The sequence below is a fragment of the Ceratina calcarata genome, unplaced genomic scaffold (assembly GCF_001652005.2).
Source record: "Ceratina calcarata isolate Rehan_Ccalc_2016 unplaced genomic scaffold, ASM165200v1 scaffold297.2, whole genome shotgun sequence".
NCBI lineage: Eukaryota > Metazoa > Arthropoda > Insecta > Hymenoptera > Apidae > Ceratina > Ceratina calcarata.
In genome coordinates this window covers 718254-744913 of record NW_017152138.1, presented here as the reverse complement: position 1 = coordinate 744913, position 26660 = coordinate 718254, and the positions used below count along the sequence as shown (strand labels likewise).

The 26660-nt window shown below is 37.3% G+C and overlaps 3 protein-coding genes and 1 long non-coding RNA gene across 18 annotated transcripts in view; 2 read left to right on the top strand and 2 right to left on the bottom strand.

The window, feature by feature from the left end:
- The first annotated feature begins 266 nt into the window (after positions 1-266).
- mesh (sushi domain containing 2 mesh) lies at positions 267-9103 on the top strand. 4 transcript variants are annotated; one of them, XR_003389043.1, is made up of 16 exons: positions 267-702; positions 1274-1515; positions 1629-1816; positions 1910-2225; positions 2646-2814; positions 2883-3143; positions 3231-3421; positions 3499-3644; positions 3725-4006; positions 4429-4898; positions 4991-5265; positions 5387-5664; positions 5963-6117; positions 6196-6378; positions 6738-7757; positions 8314-8395. XR_003389043.1 is itself a non-coding variant. In XM_026812737.1 (16 exons), exons 1-16 carry the CDS (start codon positions 282-284, stop codon positions 8647-8649), a joined length of 3822 nt encoding a protein of 1273 aa, XP_026668538.1. In that variant the 5' UTR covers positions 267-281; the 3' UTR covers positions 8650-9103. The 4 variants fall into 4 exon arrangements, 3 of the variants coding, with proteins under 3 accessions (XP_026668538.1, XP_026668537.1, XP_017878681.1); XM_026812737.1 differs by lacking the exon at positions 6738-7757 and adding an exon at positions 8556-9103 and having other exon boundaries at positions 8314-8464; XM_026812736.1 differs by having other exon boundaries at positions 6738-7211; positions 8314-8402.
- On the bottom strand, positions 8184-9417 carry LOC113464197 (uncharacterized). The gene is made up of 2 exons (XR_003389044.1): positions 9187-9417; positions 8184-8417 (listed from the first exon to the last, which is right to left on the bottom strand). It is a non-coding gene; the product is annotated as an uncharacterized LOC113464197 (long non-coding RNA).
- An 821-nt stretch (positions 9418-10238) lies between these two features.
- Positions 10239-14985, top strand: LOC108624117 (LARGE xylosyl- and glucuronyltransferase 1). Of its 7 annotated transcripts, none has more exons than XM_018023197.2 (12): positions 10239-10253; positions 11550-11710; positions 11772-11896; positions 12043-12226; positions 12562-13109; positions 13187-13336; positions 13482-13784; positions 13851-14047; positions 14107-14248; positions 14394-14524; positions 14615-14707; positions 14775-14985. In XM_018023197.2, exons 2-12 carry the CDS (start codon positions 11632-11634, stop codon positions 14902-14904), a joined length of 2082 nt encoding a protein of 693 aa, XP_017878686.1. In that variant the 5' UTR covers positions 10239-10253; positions 11550-11631; the 3' UTR covers positions 14905-14985. The 7 variants fall into 7 exon arrangements, with proteins under 7 accessions (XP_017878686.1, XP_026668588.1, XP_017878687.1 ...); XM_026812787.1 differs by lacking the exon at positions 10239-10253 and adding an exon at positions 10263-10281; XM_018023196.2 differs by lacking the exon at positions 10239-10253 and adding an exon at positions 10809-11178 and having other exon boundaries at positions 11610-11710.
- A 795-nt stretch (positions 14986-15780) lies between these two features.
- kek5 (leucine-rich repeat, immunoglobulin-like domain-containing kekkon 5 protein) overlaps positions 15781-26660 on the bottom strand; it is a 154118-nt gene continuing 143238 nt past the window's right edge. For all 6 annotated transcript variants that reach the window (XM_026812866.1, XM_026812868.1, XM_026812867.1 and 3 more), the window contains one exon: positions 15781-25888. In XM_026812866.1, coding sequence (XP_026668667.1) covers positions 25050-25888 — 839 coding nt within the window. In that variant the 3' untranslated portion in view covers positions 15781-25049. The remainder of the gene's footprint in view (positions 25889-26660) is intronic.

The window sequence follows — 26660 nt, the reverse complement described above, 5'->3', positions numbered from 1 at the left end:
TGTGTGTGTCTGATAATAAAATTCCATACGTCTAGTTTTGCGTTGTTTAAAGAGCATTCGTTCCCTCGAATGTAGGGCACTGGCCCTTCGTTCGTTTCATTCGTTCAGATTTTCAACGTTACCTTATCCACCTGTAGTAAAGAGATAACCGTTGTGTGTTATCACGATATAACTGATATCAGTACCGTTATCGTAGCACCTCTTCTGAACCAGGTTCAGTCTCTTTCGGTAAATCAGAGAAATCGGTAATTGCTTCAATTAAAAAAAAAAAAAAAAAAAACATGCGGTACGAGCCCAATCTCGGCCGTGTCTTCGCCTCATCGAAATCTATCGTTCTTTGGTGCTCTTTTATTTTGTTGGTCGACCGCGTATCGGGCCAAATCGAAGGTCAAACGTTCGAAAATGCCTACGGACTGGAGGATAAGGAGAATAAAGAATTGGACTCTACACAAAGTGCCGAAAATGATAAAGAAACATCATTGGAAGAATACAAAGAGTTCCAACCTAGGTCTGAAATAGCGGATTTGATGAAGGATGGAATTAAAAACGATGATAAGCAAGGGGCCGAAGAAACTAAAGAGGACGAAGTTCCACTCATTGCCGATGATGTTCCCGAAGAGAAAGATGAAGTCACCAAAGAAGTCGATGAAAATATTGCAGGTAAAATGGATAAGGAGAAAACTGGAAAGTATCTATTGTACGGTGAGTATCTTTGATATCGATGGGCGTGACTAATATTTTCTGTCTAATTCGTTTAGACTCGATTGAAATTATTTCAAGTTTTAAATTTCTTGTTAAATGTCTATTTCTTTTAGAATATCCTTCATTCAGCTCTTGCTTCGGTCGAAAATGTTTTATAATTTTGCTTTAAAGCTCGAATGATAGTCATTACGTTGCTATACGGACAAACGAACGAATCAGTCCTTATCTGTTTTATCAGTTACCCGTTCTAGTACAAATCGTAGATGAATCATTCAGTCCTTACCACCATGACTTCTCCGTCCGATATCTTGATTAAAATTGATCTCTACCCTTACTTCTGGCTCGATTCGATTGATTGTGTCACCGGTTGTATAAATTTTTGTTGTATTTTTAATTTTCTTCGCGAAGCTATTGCTGTAATGTCGACAGAAAATATTACAAAAAATAACGCCCGACAAAAATTATTGGACTTGAAAATTTACGGATTTTCTTATGAGTAATAGGGGTACTTGATACGTTGTACGTATGAACAAATCGTGAGATGATGAAATACCGGGATTTACGTTTGCAGATTCTGATTCACCGGAAGCATACAGATATGCGCCTCGTTCGGATGATTCACAGTCGAACTATGTCATAACAGAGGCTAAACTAAGACAAATTCGATCGGAGTTCATGTATTGGTACTTCGATAAAGGCGGCGATAACGATGAAGGCGACTATCAAAAAGATATCCAAGCCTCGACACCTCAAATACATAAAAATTTCAATTTTCAGCTTCCCTTCTTTGGCTTCCGATTCAATTATACCAGAGTATGTCTTCATTTTTCGTTCTCTTATCGAACCATCGACAACTATTAATTGATCTGATCTAACGATATTAAAAGATTATCCTCGCTTTAAAAACACTACGTCATGCATTTTAGGTGTCTATGAACGGTTTCTTAGAATTTAGCGATCCACCGGTACACTATACGTATCCGCTCGTATTTCCGGTTAAGGATTGGCCGAAGAAAAACGATCCCAGTTTCATAGGTATATTTTTCAGCAAATGTCGCATAGGAATGATAAGGCCGACGGATAGTGATAAAAGAAAACCGGGCGTATACTTTAGGTTCGTTGAACGTTATTGTAAATGAAGAGAGCGCAGAGTCGTACACTGTACGTTGTGAATTACGATTAAAATTGCTTACTACCGGTATTTTAGGATGGAAAGAGATTTACAAGGGAGGAAGGACAAGTTTGGTGTTGAAATGCGGGAGCGTATTAAATGGGATGTTCGCGAAGGTATTATTGGTACCGAGGCCTTTGATCCCAAACATGCAGTTATAGTGACGTGGAAAAACATGTCTTTCACCGGCGGTATCGATAATTCGCTTTACAAGACGAACACCTTTCAAATGGTTCTGGTCACTGACGAAGTGAATACGTATGTAATGTTCAATTATCTGAATATGCAGTGGACAAGTCATACGGAAGCCGGCGGTGATACTACGAATGGAGAAGGTGGAGTTCCAGCATATGTAAGTTGACCAGTATTTATGTGCATGCCTTTTTAATTTACACGTATCGTGTTGCGTTCATCGGGCTATTATAATTAGACTTTCGTGCATTTATGAGAAGATCGAATATACAGAAAGAATTGCACGTAATGTCCAAAATATACGTATGTATAGAAAGCTGAGTGCATATCGTGGTGATACTCAATAGTCGTGTCATAAGATTTCTACGATTCTCCGTAATTGTTTTGGTCAGAATCAATATACAGTTTCAACATTTTCGAAACCTTTTCAGTCTCGGATGCTGAGGCGATGAAAGGCGTTATTATTTAAAATACATTCTTTAAGTTAATACCATAAATGTTTTATTTTTTATAAAAATTCTCTATAATTATAAAATTGCAAACGAAGTTAATTATTCGCTATTCATAATAATTTACATAGGTCGGTTTCAACGCCGGAAACGGTACGCGAAATTACGAATACAAGCCATTCTCTCAGAGGTCAACGATTCGCGATTTAACGCATAGAGGGTGGGTAAATGGTTTTCCAGGACGTCATATATTTAGAATAGACGAAAATATATTGCCTGGAGCTTGTAACAAGGATATCGGTAAGATCGAACGTCTGTCAAAAGATAATTAAATATTACTACCACGTGCAAGATGATACACTTTTTAGCTGGAAGAAACTTGGATCTCATGTTTGCACCGGAGAGCGGAAACATGTTAGGTGGTACCATAGTTAATATTACCGGTCCGTGTTTCAATGAAACTCAGAAGATTCGTTGTATGTTCGAATCCGTGTGGGTGATGGGTACCGTGATTGATAAAAACCGCGCGATTTGCGTTCAACCGTTCGTAAAGGCCCAAGGATACATTCGATTTGCAATTAGTGTTGGCGACAATAAGAATTACGATTGGAAAGGAAAATACTTCATTGGTAATAATTTCAATAGTTTATTATAGGATATGAGGATAATCGTCTTTTGAAGTAGAATTCGATGAAAATTGCATGAATCTTTTTCAGAGACCCCAGCCACAGCGGCCGAGAGGATTTTCGTAACGAATTCTGTTCACGAGGCAAATCCAAAAGAAATAAAAATTACCTGGGACCGGTATAACTTGACCAGCAATTTAAATGCGGGAGTGCAAATATCATTGTGGGGATACCGTGAAACGAAAACTACACCCGAATTTGAATACATCACTACTCTGGAGGTCTTTTTAAAAACAATTTGTACGTTAATCGTAATACTTCACATTTATTTATTATCCTTTTCTATAAACAATTTTAGAGATCGTATACGAATTTGGGCTACTACGTAGTTACACCGGCTAAATATCGCGACGAGAACAATGTATTTCAGCAAGATTTAACTTTCGGATTTATTCAGCTTAATCTGACGGAACCGTACCAACAAACTGGTCTTAATATCACACCGTATGTACATGACTGTAATTAGTTTCATAAGTTGTTCGAATTGTATGAAATATTTTAATAACAATGAAAAATTTGAGTAGAGTCCTATGGAGTAGGCCAATTCCATTAGCTTGGTACTTCAACCCTCAATGGGAAAGAATGTACGGAGCAAAGTGGCCTCAACGACTTTGTGACAGGTGGATCATGAATGACAGATACCTAAAGAATTTTGCGGCAGAGATATCCCTGTGTCCGTGCACTTTGAAACACGCGTTAAACGATAAAGGTCGTTTCCTTCCGGATTATGATTGTGACAAGGATGGAAATCTGGATTGTATGTATAACTTGCACGCGCATCATTGTGTTAGAACTGGAGCACCCAAGTGAGTGACATATGCATTTAAGGAATAGTACATCACAGGGGTGGGGAACTTTTTATTCTGAATCAATCATTTTCTGATTCGCAATAATAAGTAGTAGCAAACCAAGACAGTAGACGACAAGCGTGTTGACGTAAGCATGGGTGTTCAACTGTATTTTTCCATATTTCAATGGAATCCTCTTTGGGTGTACAAAATTTTTTTATCTTCTCCCAGTTCAATTAATTCCATGTGTAGTGACGATAATTGGGAAGAGCACGATAAACGTGTCTTTTTGCTTAGTATAGAGACAAATAAGGTCGTACAGAGAATATTAGGAGGCCGCAGGTTCCCCATCTCCGGTGTATCGTATTGCAATTTGATGTTATAGACTTTTTGATTTCTTCAATTTCCAAATTTCGAAAGTACATGCTCCGAAATTTCAGTATGGATGGTTCTGAACAACAATGTTGTTACGATAAGAACGGTTACTTGATGTTGACGTACGATCAGCAATGGGGTTCTAGACCTCATAGATCGCATAATTTGGGCTACTATCCGTGGGATGAAGCGAACAAGGTTCCAACCCTGTCTCATTGGTATCACGATGTAACACCGTTTTACATGTGCTGCCTGTGGCAAGAAGAGCACGCAGTGGGTTGTGAGACCTTTAGATTTGAAAGGCGACCGACTCAAGATTGCATCGCTTATCAGTCACCAGGCGTGGCGACTGCGTTCGGTGATCCTCATATCGTTACATTCGACGGTTTGTCGTACACATTTAACGGTAAAGGAGAATTTGTTCTGGTGCGCGTGAATGATTTAAAAGATAAACTGGACGTGCAAGGCAGATTTGAACAGTTACCCAATAATATATATGGTGAAGTTAGAGCAACACAACTGACGTCTGTAGCAGGTAATTAAAATGCAGCACGTAAGGACGTAAAATGGATATGATTCTTTTAATCGGAAATATGTACATTTTATACTTTTTTCTTCTTAAAATAGCAAGAGGAAACAATTCCGAGACAATAGAAGTTCGGATAAGACCGAAACATTCTCAATGGAGATATCGTCTGGATGTTTTTGCAAATAGTCGTCGTGTCTACTTCGACAGGCCAGCTCTTAAAGTTCAACATTTCACCGGAGTAGTCGTTTATACACCCACCAGTATCTTAAATCAAAGCGAAGTAATCATCATGTTCGACACAGGTGCTGGTATTGAAGTGGTTGAAAATGAAGGGTATATGTCGGTCAGAGCCTTTTTACCATGGTCTTATTTAGTACGTATATTATTAAATCATTTTTACGTATCGCATTCTGCAAGATTTTTATGTTTAAATGTTATAATGATAAAGTCTATAAATTAATCAACATTATTTATCATTTGCTTATTCTGTCTAGAATAAGACAAAAGGGTTGTTTGGTAAATGGAACTTCGACGTAGCCGATGACTTGATAAGTCCGGATGGCCAACAAGTGTCCGTAACCAATTTAAACCATTTCGAGGCAGTTCATAAGGACTTTGCCATTCATTGGATGTTGGAGGACAAAGTAGACAACTTGAAGGGAGGTGCACTGTTTACTAGAGAGTTTGGTCGAACAGCTAGCTATTATTCGAATAAAACATTCGAACCCGAATGGCGAAAAGACCCTGAGGAGATATTGAACCCTACTAATAGGTGATTGTCGTATTTTTTAACAAAATTCTAGATGCTTAAAACGTGTATTATTTAGATTTAAAAATAATTTTTTCTTGATTTTTGTCGTATTTTGGCTGGAAGAATTACCCATTAAAACTTTTCCCACCAGTAGCCGAACATCCAGCACAAATAATTTCTTCTATCAGAGGATTGTCAGAATAGTTCTGGTCGCTGATTTGAAAATTTTTAATTTCAGATGATTATTTCTAGTATTTGTAGCTAGGAGTACATATTGAATAATTTATTAAAAATAAGTTCTTGCGTCGTTCTGTTGTAGGTCAACTGACATACAACGAGCTTACGATCTTTGTGGAGAGAATTATCAATGCAGATATGACTACGCAATGTCGCTCAATCGTGATTTGGCACATTTTACAAAAAATTATTACGATACGTACACGAAAATAGTCGAAGCGAATATGAAAGAACAAAGTGAATACCAAACATTTTTAAATGACGACAAATGTAAAGTTTAATAGTTTCATTTACACTTCAATTCCTCTGTTTCAGTTGTGTCGTGCGGCGTACTGGAAACACCACGTTTCGGACGAAAGAGTAATTTCTTTTTCGTACCGGGTACGAAAGTAACTTTCGAATGTAATCAGGACTTCATATTGATTGGTGATCAACGACGTGTCTGCACACCGGAAGGTCGTTGGAATGTACCAGAATACGGATATACGGAATGTTTGCGTAAGTATTTGAATTATTATATGATAATAATTAACAGACATTTGTTTAGAAATTTATATATATATATATATATATATGTGCGTGTGTTGCTTAAAATTAGAATGAAACTTTCAAATTCAATCATTTCGACATAATGCGGAGGATTATAGTGGAGGGGCTTTATTACATATTCATACATACATAATTGGGCATTGTACACTCTCATACGTTATTTTCCCTTCGTGTCAGTTTTCTATCTTTTGTCAATTTTTTGTCAAACTTACAAATTTTTAGAACAATCATTGATACTCGCGTTACAAAACGGTCTTGAAGCGATCTGAAAGAAAAATAACAGGTTGTTTGATATTGCACAAATACAGGTCAGGTCGAGTATGCCCAGCGTACAGCATGGACGACAATGGGTATTATTTGTGCTGTTTTAATCCCCGTAACGGCATGTGTCGCTGGCGCCTTCCTTTATATACGAAAGAATCAAAGGCAAGAAAGTTCGGTGAAATCGTGGCGTTATTCCGAGCGCGGTTCCGGCATTGACAATGATTCCACGTTGACCACACCGTTGAAAACCTACGATAGAGCTGTATCACCTGCTAGCGATACCAGCACTGCCCCTAGTTCGATAAAAAAACCCCATTCCTATGACAAAGTTTATCGTACTCACGAGCCCCTACCGAACAGACCAGATGTCGATTTCGAAGACAAAGACTTTGACTTGAAAGAGCCTCAATCGCCAAGAGATTCAGAAAAAAGTACAACGAACTCTATTCAGAAAACCGGAAGTCCTAACAAAGAGAGCGATGTGTAGTGATAATCCGAAATACGTCATTAACTGTCCTGTTAGCAAAATCATCTGACTGACAGGAGATGCTGATACAGATCCGTAGCTATCTGCATCCGCGTTTAGCTTCCATTTTGGAAGTAGAGCCTGCGTTGTCAGAATTTTGATATATATAGATCATCATTGAATGGAAACAGATCTGCATTGGCACCTTCTGCCAATCTGATGCTGACCTAAGTACATATTCTTTATAGAGTAGTAGATACTGCTTCAATTCTGTATCCATCCTGGTTAAAGGATCTGATAAACATGGATAATGGACAAAATCTGACACTGTAGGCTTGGCTAACATGGTTCTTGTGGGATATCTAAAACTCGATGTAACTTTCACACGATATACGCGCGTACTTGACATTCCAAAAGTTCATTCGATCCATCTCTAAAATCGCTTCGAACAATCCATTTCATGACTGACCTTTATCTGGATCTTTATCTTTTCGATCACAATTAGTCATATTCATAATTTGAGAATGCATTCACTTGCGATAGACACCGTGCCGAAAATGAAATTCGCCCTTTGGGAAACGGATAAAAATTTCACACTGTACGTTAATGTGGGAATTCAATTATGTACATAATATGTGTATTTTTGCTGTGGAATAGAAATGTTCTCGATTTACAATACGGAATTATATATATGTATATAATTGTATAATTGAAATGCAAATAATTAAGTTTCATATATTTTGATAAAGTGTAACTCATATCATAAAATGTTTACGCGCATTAAAATGCAGTGTCAATTTTAATAATTGAAAAAGAGGAAGTTTGTTATAAAGCAGTTATTAATGTAATTATACAAGTTTAATAAATTTTTCTACACCTTTAAATATATTAAGGAAATTTCTATTCCACATGCATTCACTCTTCATGGTTAATAGAAATATTTGAACTATTAAATAGCCTTCAATTTTTCAGTGGAATGGAAATTTCCACCTAAAAATGTTAGTTTCGTTTATTATTTGCCTCCTTTCACCTCTATTCTCCTTTATTAATATTGATTGATTGATTGTGCCAACTTGTTGATTACACATGATTGTTAATAGAATTCTTATTTCTAGCTTATATTAATCCTATAAATTTGATTGAAAATCACACAGGTCAACAAGAGTATAGTTCTCGTCAGGCGGGTATTACGACTGGTATAGTACTCGCTTGCCTAATACCAGTTTTACTCCTAATTGTTTTCGTGGCATACAGAGTTCTGAAAAAGAAAAGAGAGGAAAGAGAGCAGGAGGAAGCACTATACAGGTATTGAGATTATCTAAATTTAATTTATTTTATAAATTTTTAACACAATTGACATTTAAGTATTGATCTTTTTCTTTAAATATTTACATAGAGCGAGAGATGCGGAGCTTCAGAGATTAAACAAACTTAAAGAGCAAGAGGAACAATCCACTTTGTACGGCAGTAAATCAACAGAAATTAATTAATAAGTAATGAACACGTTTTTCAGACATTCTCTTATATACCTTGTTTCGCATCACCACTATAAATTATGTCTATCATTTATTCATGTAATGGATGTAATATTTATTTTAGACAAGTATTTGTAAACCGTATTAATACGAATACTTTTGTAATCAATAGAGTATAGGTAAGAGTATTTATAAGTTGTTCATAAAATGGAGAATTTGTTTCATACTATGAATGAAACAAAATTTAATAGAAAACCTTAAATAAAATAAGTTTAAAATAGGGCTAACAAAATAAACCAAAAAGTACTTTTTTTTATTATGTTTTGTACATTAGCAAACTATTTACGAACAAAATATAAAATATTATGTTACAAATCCATTATGTACTCAAATATGTGGGAATTATGTATAATTACGTAGACCTAGGTCCGCTCATAGATATGTATTATTACATAAGAGATTTATTTCATTATACTACGAACGTATTTGTTAACGGATAATTTTTTTAAAGACTGTATCGTAGATATCTAAATAAAGTCTGTTCGTACTTACTTTTAGCCATTGTAGTACAATAGAGCTCAATGATTTTATTACATATATATTCGGGAGGTTACGTTACATGCGATCTTCTGAATTGAATTTCCTTCCGATCCTTCCGATTGTGGTGAACATCATCAGATCGTGTGGGCACATCAGGATTAAGAAGGTTAAGAAGACATAGGAGCACGTGGCAGGGGTGCCATAACTTTTCCCTCGGCCGGAAAGTGGGGACGACGCGAACATGGTGGGGACCATAGCGCTGCGGAGAGCTTCGCGAACGCGCATGAGCACGCATGAGGGGAATAGTAGTGGGGATCGAAATACGGGCGAAAAACAGGGGAAGCGAGCCTCGAGGGAAAAGTTATGGCACCGCTGGGGGGCCGGTGCCCACAATCGAAGTACGCATATTGCCCTCTCGTGATGAAAGTGAGAAACTACATTACCTTAGAGCATATACTACATGGAGGAAGCACGTCTAGTGAAAAAGTGTAGACAACGGTGAGAGAGAGAGAGTAATAGTTTTGGGTACTCCTTCTCTCTGTCTAACAGTAGAGATAGAGGAGGAAGTCTCTGCCCCTTATCCTAAACGGCGCGAAATCATGTGTGTACGCGAGAGAGAGAGGTAGTACCCAAACCATCATCTCTCTCACCGTTGTCTACACTTTTTCCTTAGGCGTGCTTCCTCCATGTAGTATATGCTCTAAGCGAGTTACCGACTTAAAGTCGGCGACTTTCCGTTATATGACGCTGCGTTACTGGAACAGAGAGTGCGATTCTACCATTACGTTATTCAGTGATTGAACTATTTATATTAAACTTCCTCTTTCGGGTGTTTAAGACAGTTTAAGATGCGTGTTGTTGCGTCGTTGCTCATAAGTAATTACGCGAATCTACTTGATTCACGCCAAATATTCCGTGTTATAACAGTGATTCACTGAAGTAAAACCGAACACCGTTTTTGTGGTGTTTCGCGTGTGTAAATTCATGTTGTATAGAACTGATAGCATTTGAATCAGTATGCCCAGAGTAGTGGGAGTAGTGGATTTAAGTGAATGACAGTTGTCGAAAGAAGTCAGGTGGTACGTATTCGTCAACACTGATTTGTAGGTATGTTGTAAATTTAAATGATAGTGTTCTTGTTTCCGCAAAATGGATTTTAATTGCGCGAATTCTATTAACCTATCTCTTTTGTTGCTATTCTGCATCGGAAGTGTTGAGCACTTATCAAATCGAATATTTAGAGTATACAGTATTATTTTAAAGTCTTTAAATATATTTTACTCCGTAGTGTAATGATACGGACATTAATGATACATTTTTTCTAAACACAGCCTGATTTTTTACATAACGCATTTGGAATTATTTTTACGTACGAATATTCAATTATTATTGTAGAATATGAATGTGTTAATTATTTGATTGCTCTAGAGAGAGAGAGTAATAGTTTTGGGTACTCCTTCTCTCTGTCTAACAGTAGAGATAGAGGAGGAAGTCTCTGCCCCTTATCCTAAACGGCGCGAAATCATGTGTGTACGCGAGAGAGAGAGGTAGTACCCAAACCATCATCTCTCTCACCGTTGTCTACACTTTTTCCTTAGGCGTGCTTCCTCCATGTAGTATATGCTCTAAGCGAGTTACCGACTTAAAGTCGGCGACTTTCCGTTATATGACGCTGCGTTACTGGAACAGAGAGTGCGATTCTACCATTACGTTATTCAGTGATTGAACTATTTATATTAAACTTCCTCTTTCGGGTGTTTAAGACAGTTTAAGATGCGTGTTGTTGCGTCGTTGCTCATAAGTAATTACGCGAATCTACTTGATTCACGCCAAATATTCCGTGTTATAACAGTGATTCACTGAAGTAAAACCGAACACCGTTTTTGTGGTGTTTCGCGTGTGTAAATTCATGTTGTATAGAACTGATAGCATTTGAATCAGTATGCCCAGAGTAGTGGGAGTAGTGGATTTAAGTGAATGACAGTTGTCGAAAGAAGTCAGGTGGTACGTATTCGTCAACACTGATTTGTAGGTATGTTGTAAATTTAAATGATAGTGTTCTTGTTTCCGCAAAATGGATTTTAATTGCGCGAATTCTATTAACCTATCTCTTTTGTTGCTATTCTGCATCGGAAGTGTTGAGCACTTATCAAATCGAATATTTAGAGTATACAGTATTATTTTAAAGTCTTTAAATATATTTTACTCCGTAGTGTAATGATACGGACATTAATGATACATTTTTTCTAAACACAGCCTGATTTTTTACATAACGCATTTGGAATTATTTTTACGTACGAATATTCAATTATTATTGTAGAATATGAATGTGTTAATTATTTGATTGCTCTATTAATTCGAACTTTTATTTATAGATTTTGCTCCTAGCGTTACAATTACGATAAAATCTATTTATTAATCATTTTCCGAATTAGGAAATATGTCTGTCAGATTGCAATGGCTCGATCATGGCTAGGATGTTTACTCGGCATTTTAATACCGTCGGCAGTTTTTTACTTCTATTTAGTCTTAAATGGTAATAATAGCGTTTTTTCTTTTATATTGCTCCTTGGTACTGATATGTTGTGTTATTGTAGTTCCTTCCACTGAAATCGGTTCATTGAAAGTTAGCGAGAAATTGGGTTCATCGATAAAGAAATCAAGTTTACAGGTGGAACAGCCCACTCTAGAAAAGTTTCATTTAGAAAATAGCCGTAAAGAGGTAAAAAATTCATTGTAGTTTGTTAGGAATGTTATGTGCGTATAAGGTATGATTATGTAATAAGAATGAATTGTTAGAAAAAAAAAAACATTTTGTTCATAGAAAGTTAAATATTGGAAAATTGAGAATTACACATTTGCTTTAAGGTAAAATGCGAGACCGTACACATTGCAATGGTATGCGCCGGATATAATTCAACGCTCGCCCTGGTGACAGTAGTTAAATCAGTTTTGTTCTATCGCACTAAACCTTTGCATTTTCACTTACTCGTCGATGAAATTGCAAAGAGGGCTCTGACAACTATATTTCGAACATGGGATTTACCACATGGTTAGTGACAGATGCAACCGAGACTAATATATTCATCTGTTTCTTCAAAATATAAATACAAATTATGTATACCATATACTCAATTAATTGACTCGACATAATTATGAAATAAAATTCAATCTAGTTTTTTCATTGCATAACGAGAGTCAAGAAATAAAAAATGTCAATTAAATTAATCAAGATTTGATGTTAGAATTTACAATCTGATAGATGAACAGACATACGCTACTAGTGAAAACTTTGAAGCATATATCGTCGAGAAACTGTTTGATTGTCGTATGCACAATTTTTTTCTCTAGAGTAACTTGAACGTTGCTCGTCTCTGATCGTTCCAGTGAATTTAACTTACTACGAAGCTGAGAGATGGGTGCCAAAGGTGTCCTGGATACCGAACAAACATTACTCCGGCGTTTACGGTCTTCTGAAATTAATTCTGCCGGATGCTATGCGGGAACGGGATAAAGTGCTTGTATTCGACACGGATGTGACCGTGTTGAACGACGTTAGTTTGCTCTGGCGTACGTTCGAGAAGTTCGCGAACGATCAGGCGCTGGGCTTGACGGAGAATCAGAGCCATTGGTACATAAAGGCATTGTCTTACGGTCAACAGCCATGGCCGGCACTCGGTCGTGGCTTTAACACCGGCGTGATGCTAATGCACTTGCAACAACTCCGTGACAGAAAATTTATGAGTCTGTGGGAGGCTGTTACCAAGCGTGTGCTGGTCCACATACCGGAAACTAGTTTAGCCGATCAGGATATAATAAACGCAGTCATCAAAGAGCATCCTTTCATTATATATAAAATAGATTGTACGTGGAACATTCAGTTGAGCGACCACACAATCAGCGATCGATGTTATCGCGAAACTAGCCAAATAAGTGTACGTACCATTTTTCTTCTCAAGTCGTAATCACCTACAACAGTTAGATAGTCTGCATTGAGTCGGGTTTCTTATAGATTGTCCATTGGAATTCTCCTCGAAAGCAAGATGTATATAACAAATATATTAATGAATTTCGTAAATTGCACAAAGTATTCCTCGAAATGGACGGAAATTTGTTACGTAGACGCTTATTTGGTTGTGATAAACACGAAATTGTCTCGCAAGTAAGTTTTGTTTTATGAAGATGAATAAAAGCTTTTCTTGTCTTCCTGTATTAAGTTTGCATCGCATGGTTTAATGCCATTAATGGCAAGTATAGCTCTATCTCGTATACAATACATGTATAAAATTGCTATTTCCAATTTTTAGTACAACGAATCGAGTTCGTGTCATGAGTTCACGAGAGGCGCGAGCACGTTGTATCGCACTCATCCGTTTGTCCTCGAGTACGAGTACAACGTGTACGCTCCGACTGACGTTGCCTTAGTAACTCAGTGTAGCGTGGAAAGAATACCGTTACTAGAAGACTTATCGAAACACTGGTCTGGAACTATAAGCGTCGCGCTTTATCTTACCGATGCCGAGGTACAGAACTTTCTCGAATTCGTCCGTGGTTCGATCGAATTGCGAAATAGGAGAAACATCGCGTACCATGTTGTGTATAAAGATGGGGTACGTTAAGCTTGGAGATTCGTGTAAAAAAAATTCAGAAGACTATTTAGAATTGTTTGCATTCAGGATCTCTACCCAATTAATTATTTACGCAATGTCGCGATGTCGTATATATCGACCGCGTACATCTTTCAACTGGATGTTGATTTTCTGCCGCAGTACGGATTGCACGGAACTCTTATGAGTTACATCGTTAAATTAAATATTAGCGAGTCGGACAAAGTAGCTTTGATCGTACCGGCGTTTGAAACGGAACGTTATAGGTATTTCACTATTAAAAATAAACCAAAGAAGGATGCGATGCATACGTGATATATTACAGGTTTACCTTTCCCGCTAACAAGGACGAACTTCTAAAGTTCTTAAAACGTGGCGTTTTGTACACTTTCCGATATCATGTTTGGACCCAGGGTCACGCTGCTACGAATTATAGTTATTGGCGGAACACGATGGAACCGTATGAGGTATGCGAATTCGTTTTTCGCATGTCTTGCTTGCTTGCTTAACACTGAATCTACCATGCAACGGAATTTGCTTTGTCATATTGTGTAACATATTAGTGTACAATAACTGTCGGTAGATTTAGTGTTAAACTAAACAATGCTACAGGTTTCCTGGGAACCAGATTTCGAACCGTACATCGTGGTCTCAAGACTTGCACCCCGATACGATACCCGATTTATTGGTTTCGGTTGGAACAAGGTTTCCTACTTGACGCATCTGACGGTGCTTGGTTACAAGTAAGAGACGTTTTATAATTAATATTGTCAAGTGATTTCACAGCACTGCGAACACTATAGCGCAATGCCATAAATTGGAGATTTACATAGGTACATTGTCTTACCGGATACGTTCATTATCCACCGCCCTCACGCTCCCAGTCTCGACATCGGGAAGTTCAGAACCGATTCAATGTATAGGAGGTAATAAAAAAGAAAGGGACATGCACTCGCTATTTGTTTTCATCTTTGCAACTAATTTGTGTTTCAGATGTTTGAAAAGGTTGAAGGACGAATTTGTAGAGGAATTAGTGACGAAGTACGGCGAAGAAGCGTTATTAAAGCTGAAGAGAGTGACTAAAGAAGAGAGACTATTAAAGTCTGTTGCAATTAAAAATTGATCCTTTATATTTGTAATGATGACTGTGAAAATGCTATAACTATTTTGACAATAAAAGTGCATTAAAAACAATAACAACTTACCCTCATACTTTGCTTTATTAATCCTCTAAACTCTAAACCTTCAATAATTTCATCTCGTTTCATATTCTTTTTTTAAGATAGTTCTTAGTCCAACGATTTTATCAAATGGTACTTCCTTAGAACATATACTACATGGAGGAAGCACGCCTAAGGAAAAAGTGTAGACAACGGTGAGAGAGAGAGAGAGAGAGATAATGGTTTGGGTACTACCTCTCTCTCTCGTGTATGCACATGATTTCGCGCCGTTTAGGATAAGGGGCAGAGACTTCCCCCTCTATCTCTACTGTTAGACAGAGAGAAGGAGTACCCAAAACTATTACTCTCTCTCTCTCACACCGTTGTCTACACTTTTTCAATTTTCACTAGACGTGCTTCGTGCTTCCTCCATGTAGTATATGCTCTAAGGGTACTTCAAATGACAAAATAATATACAAAATTTTAATAATAGTTTATAAATATATATTTTGAAAAGTTGAATATTGGCACAAAATCGATTAGCATAGTTAATTGGAACAATAAACTTGGCAACGTATAACATATTATTAACTATCAGCATATTCTGATTAAATCATAATTACTGATAACCTAAAAATCATCGTACATGAGGACGAAGAGTGTAGTCCCGTAAACCCATACTTTTGGCCAATTTTATGGGTCGTGTTATCCACAAAATTGGCTGAAATTATAGGTTTACACCATTCGACTCTGTTGTTGTTTCCTAGAGAATCAAGATAGAATGCGTTCTCATGTTTGGAATTACCTCAAAAAGTCACCTGACAATGATGACACAGTGATGGGATTGGGAGATATTTATTAAAATTTAATCATTGTAGTCGGAGTGTACAGACTGGTGCTTTCAGTACATTCTCTTAACATTACGGTTACGCTAAATATTTTATTTATAAAATATGTATAGTATTTACAATGATAGTACATTGAATGGTATATAAATTATGATTGACCGAAATGTTATGCAGAACTGGAACTATTAGAAGGCAAGTATAATTTTTCATAATATCTAAAAACTTCCTGCATTATTAATTATGATCACAATAATAATAATAATAATAATAATAATAATAATAATAATAATAACAACGCAACATAACGATACTAAATCCAGCAATTAGACAGGAATATTAAATGATAACAATACTAATATTATTGGGAGTAATAATAGTAATAATAACTAGAATGTTAATAATTACACTGGCAATAAATTTAATAAAGCAGAAAGGAAAAAGGCAAAATGTTCAACGTTCGCAAAGATTTTCATCTCGCTCCATTATCTAGCCTTAACGTTCCTATGCCATCTAGAATCTAAAATTAAAAGAAAAAATCTGATCGGTATATTTTCCCCCTACGGAGTTTCATACATATCTATCCTGACACGCAAACAGTTTCCTTTACATTTATATGTATAATAATCTTTATTCATGCGATAAAAACGCTTCAAGTAGCATCTTTATCCTGTACAACGGAGTGCTGCACGAGATACGAAAATATGTTAATGACATTGTCATTTATTCATGACTCGGCCCCATAGAACCTCCATAGAACGTACGCTCTAATCAAATGAGAGAAATTTGGACGCAGCTGAATCCACAGGATATAGCGTCCTGACTACACGTACATACATACTCTTCACCAGGAACATGCTTCGCACAGTACGTTGTTCACAGTTTTACAATATACATACAGAAAGTTCTTGTCTATATATTATATGATACAGGTAATGATGTTGCGAGTAAATTAGCCAGTTTCAACGACGATTAGGATACAGTCCGAGCGATCGATCGAGAATGCACAATCTCTCTCTCTTACAAATTAGAATTAAGTATTTTCATACTGCCTCCAAGGTTCATGATTTCAGAAGACTTTATCGGTACATCTTTTATAATACGTATAACGTAGGATGAGCCAGATGTTACCATTGTGCGACAATGGAGACAAGCCGAATAAACCTTTTTAAAGCTCTACAGCTTATAGTCCATACAATCCCAGCTTACGCCAAAATTTTATCGCGTCGTGTAATCTTTCGCGATGAAGTCTATTCGTAGTTTTCACTCGTGTCTACGCGTCCTTTTAAACTGTATTATACTTCTGCTGGCATGCCTATCGGTAATAATGAACATGAATTAATTTTTATTCTCCCATCAATTTTTTATCCTATGAAATCCGATGAAACGTTTCGATAATGGCAGTGAACGTGTTATGTTAAAGTATAGTTATTCGCTCGTTTTTGCGAAATATAATATAACTAATTTAAGTTCGCAGTTAGTACATTTTTTTATTTTCATAATAACGTTGGCCATTTGTTAAATCATTTTATTTTTCTGTTAAGAATACAATTTCTTTGACGTTGAAATTCGACAAAAAAAAATAAGCTTTGACATTCTAATTTTGTATGCATATTTTTAAAAATTTTTGTGCAGCGGATCAACATTTTATCTCTTACTTCAGAAAGAGAATTAATTATGTAATCTTAATGAATTGCGTCAGGTTTCTGTACTCTGACAATATCTATTATATTTGTGAAAGAAGCAAATGAGTGAGAAAGAATGCGCTCCAGAACGATAGAATGTACGTATGTAATTAAAAATATTATTAGTGCTCTCTCTTGAACGTATTAAATAAGTATCATTCGTTTCGTTTAATGATGTTTCTCCATTAAATAATTATAAAATAAATACAGCGAGATAATTAAATTTCAATTTTCACAGACAGAAATATATAATTAAAATTCACTATGCGAACACAATCTTGATTAAATAACAAACTATCAGCTCTGAAAACATTTTATTACGCTGTATAAAGACGTTTCTCTTATGCTTTCCATTTATTATTTTGTTTGTTTTTAACAATATGTATTTAAAGAAGTACTCTAATCGATTATGACAGATATCAAAACTTTTCATAAAAGTAATCGAATCATGATTCTTTATGAAAACTGTTGGCAGCGGTCAATCTTGTTAAATTTCAAACGATTACGATCGGATCGGTGTACTGGACGGTACTTTGACAGATGAAGAATTTATTCTAACATCACAATGACGAAACTAAGGATATTATAATCTATAAGTTATTATGACTAAAGCACAATTGCGAAAAAATTACTGTGCTATTGTCTGCGTAGAACTGAAAATGTTTAAGTACAACTGACTGGTCGATTTTTATTTGCTTTTAAACAGTAAAATAGAACCAACATGCTTCGGAACTGGATAAGTTTTTAAAATCAGATCAAACGACTCGAGTTTTTTTTAGTAATTAGGTACATTAGCTTGCTAAATGATATGTAGAGAGAATTTCCGGAAGAATTGAAATTGGTAGAAATCGTGAGGACAAATGTGGAAGTCGCTTTTTCAACATTTTTGTTTGGGCTTGCAATGAAAATTTGAACAAAACCATTTTGACCATTCATATGAGATTAGTGCATGTTGAAAATTCTATGGAAATCCTTGTATCGAAATCGAAAAAAGCGTCAAACATCGAAGCATGTAGATTTCAGGCTAAAAATCGTATTTAATTGCGTTTATCACCATTTTACCTGATTAGCTCGTAGCAGCGATAACCGATTTCGATAAAATTTTCAGCACGTACATACTAATCTTATATAAATGGTCATAATTGGATGCTGGAGTTTTCATTACAAACCACGATGAGAGCGTTGAGAAAAGCGACCTTTACCGTCTTTCTCATGATTCCTATTTCTTCGAAATGTTCTCTACTCATTAAATTTCTCTACTCTAACGTATCTAGCTAAGTACTCAAAAGAACTCGAGTCGTGTGCTCCGACATATAAAAACAGGATAGAGGATGTTGATTCAGCCTTGCACTTTAGTGTATATTAAGATAATGACATATTAGAGATTTGCAACGTGATTTCTAAGAACTTACAACGTGTCATCCCTTGACCCAATTATGTTTCGCGCGTTCACTTGCCAATCGTCGATTCGATAATTTCACGATTCAATAAGAAGAACTGGTCATAAATGCTTGGACATTATCCATTCAATATTATTCTCCATTAGCGTCCTCACCTATGACGCGAGTCGTTTGTTCGTTCAAACTCGAAGCGCGTGTTCCTCGTTAAAAATGCCAAATCGAGACATGACCAACACCAGTGTAACCGGTGTTTGCAATTACACGGACATCGACCTCCGTTTTTCCGCTATCGCTTTTTCATCTACTCGGAATTTAATTTCCGTTCTGGAGTAACGACTTCAAGCGGATATATACCTGACAGGTAGATACGCAGAGTCATTAAGGGACAAGACGTTGACGAAGGATCGATGCGTTCTCTAGGCGTTTTAATCGACTGCGAAAACGATCTGCTTGCCGAGTACCCGTTGTAAATTGTGTGTTATTGCAACGTTTCGCTGTCAAAAAGGACGGTTTCATTAAAACGTCGAACAGCTTAACACCACAAGCGTGCAAAGTATCTTCGCGATAATAATTGCACACCGACTGGTGCTGGTTTGTCATGTGCATTCTCTGGTAAACACGACGCAGCTACTTAATACTACAGAGGACATACAAGTAGTACACGACTGACCCCCCTACCCTATAATTGTGGGGATTCTGCATGTTCTATTTTCATTCGTGTATGTTCGTGCCGCTATTCACTAAATGGAAGCAACCGAGCTTGGGAGATGACGTTCACGGGAATGTGTCGAATGTGAAACAAATCTTGCTGGTGGGTAAAAACGTCCTTTCTAATCTGTATCTTGTTCTTTAGGACTTTAGGAAAGAATTATTTGATCTCATCAGTCAGATTTCAAATAATTGTTCTAAATAATATAACATACCGTACTGCCGTATCGTACAGAAGTTATTACATAAAATCCTCTAACTTTCTCCTAAATTTTGAACGAGAAGTTAGGTTTACAAGAATTAGGGCATGTACTACTTGCTTTTCAAGTGCTTTTAAAGATGTACACAGGATAGAAATGTTTAGTTATACATATACTATCTTTCTCTTACAGCACGGTATTAATTACAACACTGTCCCTTTTCTCATTTGCTAGTATTCAAAATGATTTGAAACAAGGAATTTGAAAGAAAAAGATCGTGGCCAATCCTGTGCTAAGAGAAACAGGTAATATGTAAATAGATAAACTGTATCTCTCTCTCTCTCTCTCTCTCTCTCTCTCTCTCTATTTACGATTTTGTCTATACTCGTGTGACGTGTATGGAAGTTGCTTGCAGTAGTACATGCTCTAACAATAAGAGGCACGCGAACCTCTTGAATTTTCATTTATCTGCATTCTACTCTAAATAAAATCATAATCCCAGGAATTATAGTGAAGAAGCGTCAATGTGAATGTAGAAATCGACGTGGACAGCCGGGTAAACGCTCGTCGAGAAATTAATTGAAGAGATGGCCCTTTAGAAACACATGTATAACTGTTGCGCCGTATTTCATCTCACTCGATTTGATTCGCTAGCAGGTGTACGAATAGCTTGAATTCAGTTTAATTCCTTGCAACAGGGACGAGTGTATCTTCGCCGCGGCGATGATTGGCGGGATCGACTGATTGGCCGGAGAACTCTTCAAAATACAAAATTACAAAAATATACTCGTGGCGCCGTACCAGCCGGTCGTGTCGCGCTTTACTTCGAACGTGCTAACGTTTATACAATAAACCACGTTGTGAATTAGCGTGCAACTAAAGTTTCATGTGTATTTACAGGGCGCGGCACGACTATTGGATCGGACGAGCCGCGACTCTGCTAGGCCGCTTAAAACAATTTGTGCGTCGATCGTGCAACCCTGACTTTCGGCTGTGGGCCAATCGAAGCTCTTGTGTTCTTTTTATGAAAACTGCAGAAGACCCATTGGTCATTTTTACCATTAGTTATATTTCCGAATGTTGGAACTTTTATTGTGCTTATTTAAATTCGAAATAGAATAAAACTATCAATGCCGATATCCGTTGATAGCAATTTTTTTATTACCTCCTTTTATAAATACATGCACTAGTCTTGTGAAAACAACCGGAAAAGTGAAGTTACACAATCGCGCAACAATTTTTCTCCGAGTCGTCCCACTCACATCGCATTATCGTTTTCAGATTCATTGTGTAATACTGTTTAGGCGAATTACGATTCACGGGGAAGATACCTTGTCGCCACTGATAGGTCATTGTCATTCAAATATTGAAATGAATTGCGCATGGCTGTAATACAGTGGTAGTGTATAAAATGATTGTTTGAGTAATTCACGATATGAAACGTCGGATAAAGAATATTATTATTTATGTAACAACGAAAAGATTAAATTAAGACCGTAAGATTTAAAAACCTTTCTCATCGTTCTTTACGAACGAACGTTGAATCAATAATTCTTTTAACGAGCAGACGATCGATCGATCTGCATAAATTATTTTTCATGAAATAATTGGTATTACCTTTTCTAAGCAAATTGAAGGTAAAACGGTTCAAAGCAAATCCCGGTCAAAGGGGAGCAGAATCCTTCGTATAAAGAACTGAAATCAACATATCGAAACGTCCTATTCGTAAAATCGTATCTCGGCGGACTTGTGCAATATAATCGTATTTCACGGATAATTTATTATGATTGTAACTGGAAAATCGATGCAATAACATTGTATTTCGGCAGAGTGTCTAACACGATCGTAAGTTGCGTAAACATTTATGCAAAACAACATTACAATTTAGATTCTCCTGTATTATACTATTAATCTCGTACAAAATCTTTTTATATAAAAATATAAGGAAAGTTTTAGTTTTATATGGTATTGTGAAATTCTTGTGAAAATCAGCTTCAAAAATTGAAATCAGTAAGAATAGTATTTTTCTTTTTATTTAGCATTTGAAAATGTTGTTAATCGTAATTAACATTTCAATTGAACTAAACCAATTTTCAGTTGTTAATAAAAAAAGAAAAATCAGCTTCGAAGTATATTAATATTATACTAGAATGTTAAGCGTTTCCTCAAGTGAAAGCCAAGTGTAACAAAATATATTTATAATTATGAATAATTACAGATACAAATGACATACTATAATTAATTCACAAATTGGTTACACAATTTTTAAGATAAAAACTAGGATCATATGAGACTAACGTAATAGGTGATAATATGAAATGTAATATTGTTGCATCGATATCCGAGTTACAATCGTGTTGAATTATCCGTTGAACGCGATTAAGTTACGTGGGTAAGTCGAGATATGATCTTATATGGATAGGAGGCGGGAATGTAGGTTTGTATTCTATTAATTTGGATAAGCGATAAATTGTTGTCTGCTAATAACCTTCAAACTCGCGTCGCGCGTCGAGAGGAATCCTTCGGCTGAACTATACGGTAACGGTATTCGCAACAAGTTGCATGAACGATTAATTCCAAAATCCCCTGCTAAGCTCATACGCACAACGTTAAGTTTCGGATGAAACGTATCGAAGGTATAAAAAACTTTCGCGTTTTCGTACCGAGTAACACTAAACGGTAAATTGAGTCGGTAAGATGCGCGAGTGATGGTTAATTGGAAGGTAGTCGTGAAGGTTTTCTCGAAAATTTGCGATTACTTCTTACAAAACAATTAAAAGCTTCAGTCAGATGATTATTTTTGTTTTAAATACGTAAAGTTAAAGTAAAACTTACGAGCGATCGATGTGGTTGCGTCACTCTTTCTTTTTGCAATTCTCTAGGTACAAGAATCATTAAGCTCGATTTGTCAATTCGTAGATTGCTTACGATCTCGATTCTATTGATTTAAACTTAAAAATTTCAAAAATACAACAAATTTTTTTACTAAAACGTAGAATGCTATTTTGTGAACTGATTCACTTTATTCTCGGTTTTTCATTCATAAATTAGACGAATTGGCTTTGTGCATTATACGAAAATACCGATAATATGAATTTGCATAATCACTCACAATCTAACAACAATAATTTGTTTGAAACGTCGTTAATATTTATTCCAATTATGTGATAGAATTAAATTACTTGAAGTACATGTAATGTACAGAGACTTTTCAATTGTGAGCCTGCCCAAGCAGATCATCAAATGTTACGTATACAGTAGTATTTTTAATATTAACTTCCCCACGTTGTCGTACACCTAATTCGAAGATAGACGTCCCCTTTCCTTGTTAATCATCAGGTAATTCCTTTTCCGCCGTACGGAACAATCGCAGAATCACACCTTGCACTGTTTCGACTAAACAGAAGACAGATCAGCTATTTCTTACATATAATGTATAATATAGATACACCGTATGTACAAATCGTACCATGATTCTTTTTACAATATATACGCTGTTGTGAGATCCGCTTCGTCAAAACGAAGGACACGTAGCATGGCATTGCGCGAATATTAAAATATTTCATGAATAAAATTATGTGTTTGGTCGCCGGTAACGTTTTAACTGCTTAAACCACGTTACATGATCCTTGAGAAATTCCCAATTCCAGAAGCCGACTTCCTTGTATACCGATTTACGACCTCGCACTAGAACATCTTCCTTTTTTTTTTTTTACCATTAAATGTAATCGGAAGATTTATGTGTACGCAGCTTTGTTAACTTCGTTATTATCAGAAACAGTTACTATATAACATCCTCGGTATTTAAATATGTTTATCCTTTTTACTTAAACGCGATAAGTTTATGTTTAATTCCAATTGATGTCATTACATCGAGTACTGACGTATAACACTTAGCCAAAGAAGAAAGAAACATCACTCTAAACCTATCGATATAAAAAGGGACAAAACTAAAGCACTGCTTTGCATATTTTGAATAAAAAATATATTGACAGTAAGCTATCGTATAGAATAGATCTTCCGTCCTGCATAAAGGTGCATATAAAAGATTAAATAAAAAATAAAAAAATAAATGAATGGAGTAAAAGTGTATACTACTGATCGTCATTGATCATTTTACGAAAGATTAGTCTTTTAAAATAATATACATTACATCGTATCTACGACGGCCGCGCTGCGGTTCGAACGCGATTCTCTTTAGACATACATGTCGAAAAATAAGATAAACGTTCTGGAAGATACGTTATTTTTAATGCTAACGTTTTGTTACTTTCTATTTTACATGAAATTGTCTATGATCTTCTGTGAACCCACAGTGTCCAACAGTTTATTCGTTAGGATTGAAGTCAAGTACGAAACTTTCATATTGTTCGTTACGTCCAGCGATTAATCGAGATTTATCTCTCTGAACTTGAAAGGTCTAATGCACACTGCAAATCTATTATCCAAAAACAGTTCTCAATTTTAGGGTACGTTCGAAGGAAGATAACGTAATAATGCATTTAGTTTTAGTTGTTAGAAAAACAGTTATTATATTAAGACATATACGTATTGTTTACATTGTGCACTATGCCTTCTTACCAACAAAAGAGGTCAAACTGTCTTAAGTTGTCTTATGTGTCTTATTCACTGTGATATCAACGACAAACTTTGTATCGTACATTATTAGTCTTATAGTATAAATGGAGACAAGATAGAAGTACCTTAGGGCACACCTGCCTCAATGGATGATTATTCGCGAAACGATTCGAAAGTACATCGTCTATTTTCACCTACGTGCACGAAAGTCGTGTGCGTGCCAAAAGTTCACCGTGAAGAATCGTGTGTCGATGTTGCGGGTCACAGAAAGAGTTCATGTGTTCGTCATCACGAGGTCATACATTGCGAGCCAAAATAAATTAAAAAAAAAATACATAAAACTGTAGATAAAAAGAGAGAGAGAGGAGAGAAAAGGGGAAGGGAAAACACGACGATAAAAAAAATGTGACCGACGATAGGCGTCTCGTCCGAGAAACTTTCGTCGTTGTTTTCCGGTTTGAGTCAGCGGTTCACCATTCGTATCTGTGTCCACCGGACGTCGGAGCTCCGGTACGTTCATTCGTCGGCACAAACTTACGCGCTCAAACCGAACATCGGCCCGCGGACGCCGCGGTTTAGGTCGTCTCTTCTTGAAAGGCACTACCGGTTTATTGTGGCGTCGGTCAAGCGTTCCTTGTGCTCACCACTGCCACGACCTCCCGGCCTCATCTTCGCCGACCGATGTACGTCGATCATACCTCCGTACCATCCTCGCCCTCGTCTTCGTACAATGGTCCGTTCGCCGACTTCTTCTTAGGTTTTGGCGGTGGCCTGGGAGGCACCTTCCTTCCGAGCGTGTTACTGCCACCCGATTGTTGTTGCTGTTGTCCAAGGAGAATATTACTGTCCGTTGATTCGTCGGCGAGTTTCGTCGGCCATTCGGCCGCGCCTTCCGGCGCAGCTCTATCGAGTGGACTGCTCGTCAGTATGTTCGGTGTGCTCCGTTGTATAGTACCGTAATGCGAATTAGGTGTCCCAGGTAGGGGTCGATTTCTCATCGAAGACAATGGCTCGGGACTCTTGTTCAATGATAGTACCGAACTGCCATCCGCGGTAGTCCTTAATCCAAGGTTGTCGTAAACTGGTTCCAATCCATCCGTAGGTGATGTAGGTGGCCCGCTGCTCCAGCTTGGTGCTCTCGGTCTCCTCGGTATGGTCACGTATCCGTGTCTTGGCATCACAGGCGCTATCGTGGAGCTCCCGTAAGGGGTGACGCTTCGGTTGTGCGGCAGAGTCTTGAAGGCGGCCGGATATTGGCTCGACGGCGAACCGTAAGTAGCAGCGGTGGACGTCACGTGTTGGCTCGGCAGACGAGTGTTGTCCGGCGCTGTAGACGCTTGGCTAGTTGGCGACGCGCCCCGTCCGCCGGAGAACGCCAACAGATCCGGCGGATACTGGCGATAGCTGCCGGTTCCAGCACGGCACAGGGTGCCGGTGCCGGGCTCGAGGTCCAGTGTCGTTCGTTCTTCCCTCTCGTCGTCGCCGACGCCGCCGATCACTCCGCCTCCGACACCCCCACCGATACCGTCAGCTGCCAGAACATAAACAAAAAAGAGGGACGAACGTTAAGAAAGAAAAGTGAAAGGCGCGATAACGACAATTAAATAATAATAATAATAATAAAATGATAATAGTAATGTTGGTCCACTTCTCACGATTGGGTGTTTCAATGTTAATTTAATGGTAACGCTTCCTGTGTATGTAACTTCTACAAAAATAGTGTCTTATCGGATTCCTGTTAAAGGGTAGTTTGAATGAGTAGTGACACGGATATGTCGAGTCGGATGTGAACATGGATGCACGGGGAGTTTATTCTATTTTTCTCAAATCGTTCACAAAGGATAATCCAGCATCAGCATCTTAAATGTTCCAATCTATGAATTTCACGAAAGATCGAACTTTTCTGTTCTTTGTCAGCAATTCCAGGAGATGCATCATTCGTACCGATCTCTAACATCGCTGACCTTTTACATTTTCACGTGGCTGAAATGCCAAGCTCGCGCCTGGTCGTAATGATAGAAATATTCAGGCCTGGCACCCTCTTCTCGCGATAGAAAGAAACTGCGTCAGACATCGCGTAGCGGTATCAGAACAAGAGTATTACATAATACAGAAGACCTGTCGCGGCTTATATCGTGAAGACACGTAAATCGATAGCACTCACAGATAGTTTCCATTTGGAGAGAAATGGGCCGTGACTTCGTACGTGTTTCGCGTGAGTCTGACGCAGAGCAATAATTTAAATGGTAGTTCGCGACGCGACTTTTCTGCTTCCGCAAATCTGTCGGGAAAACGAGATGCGG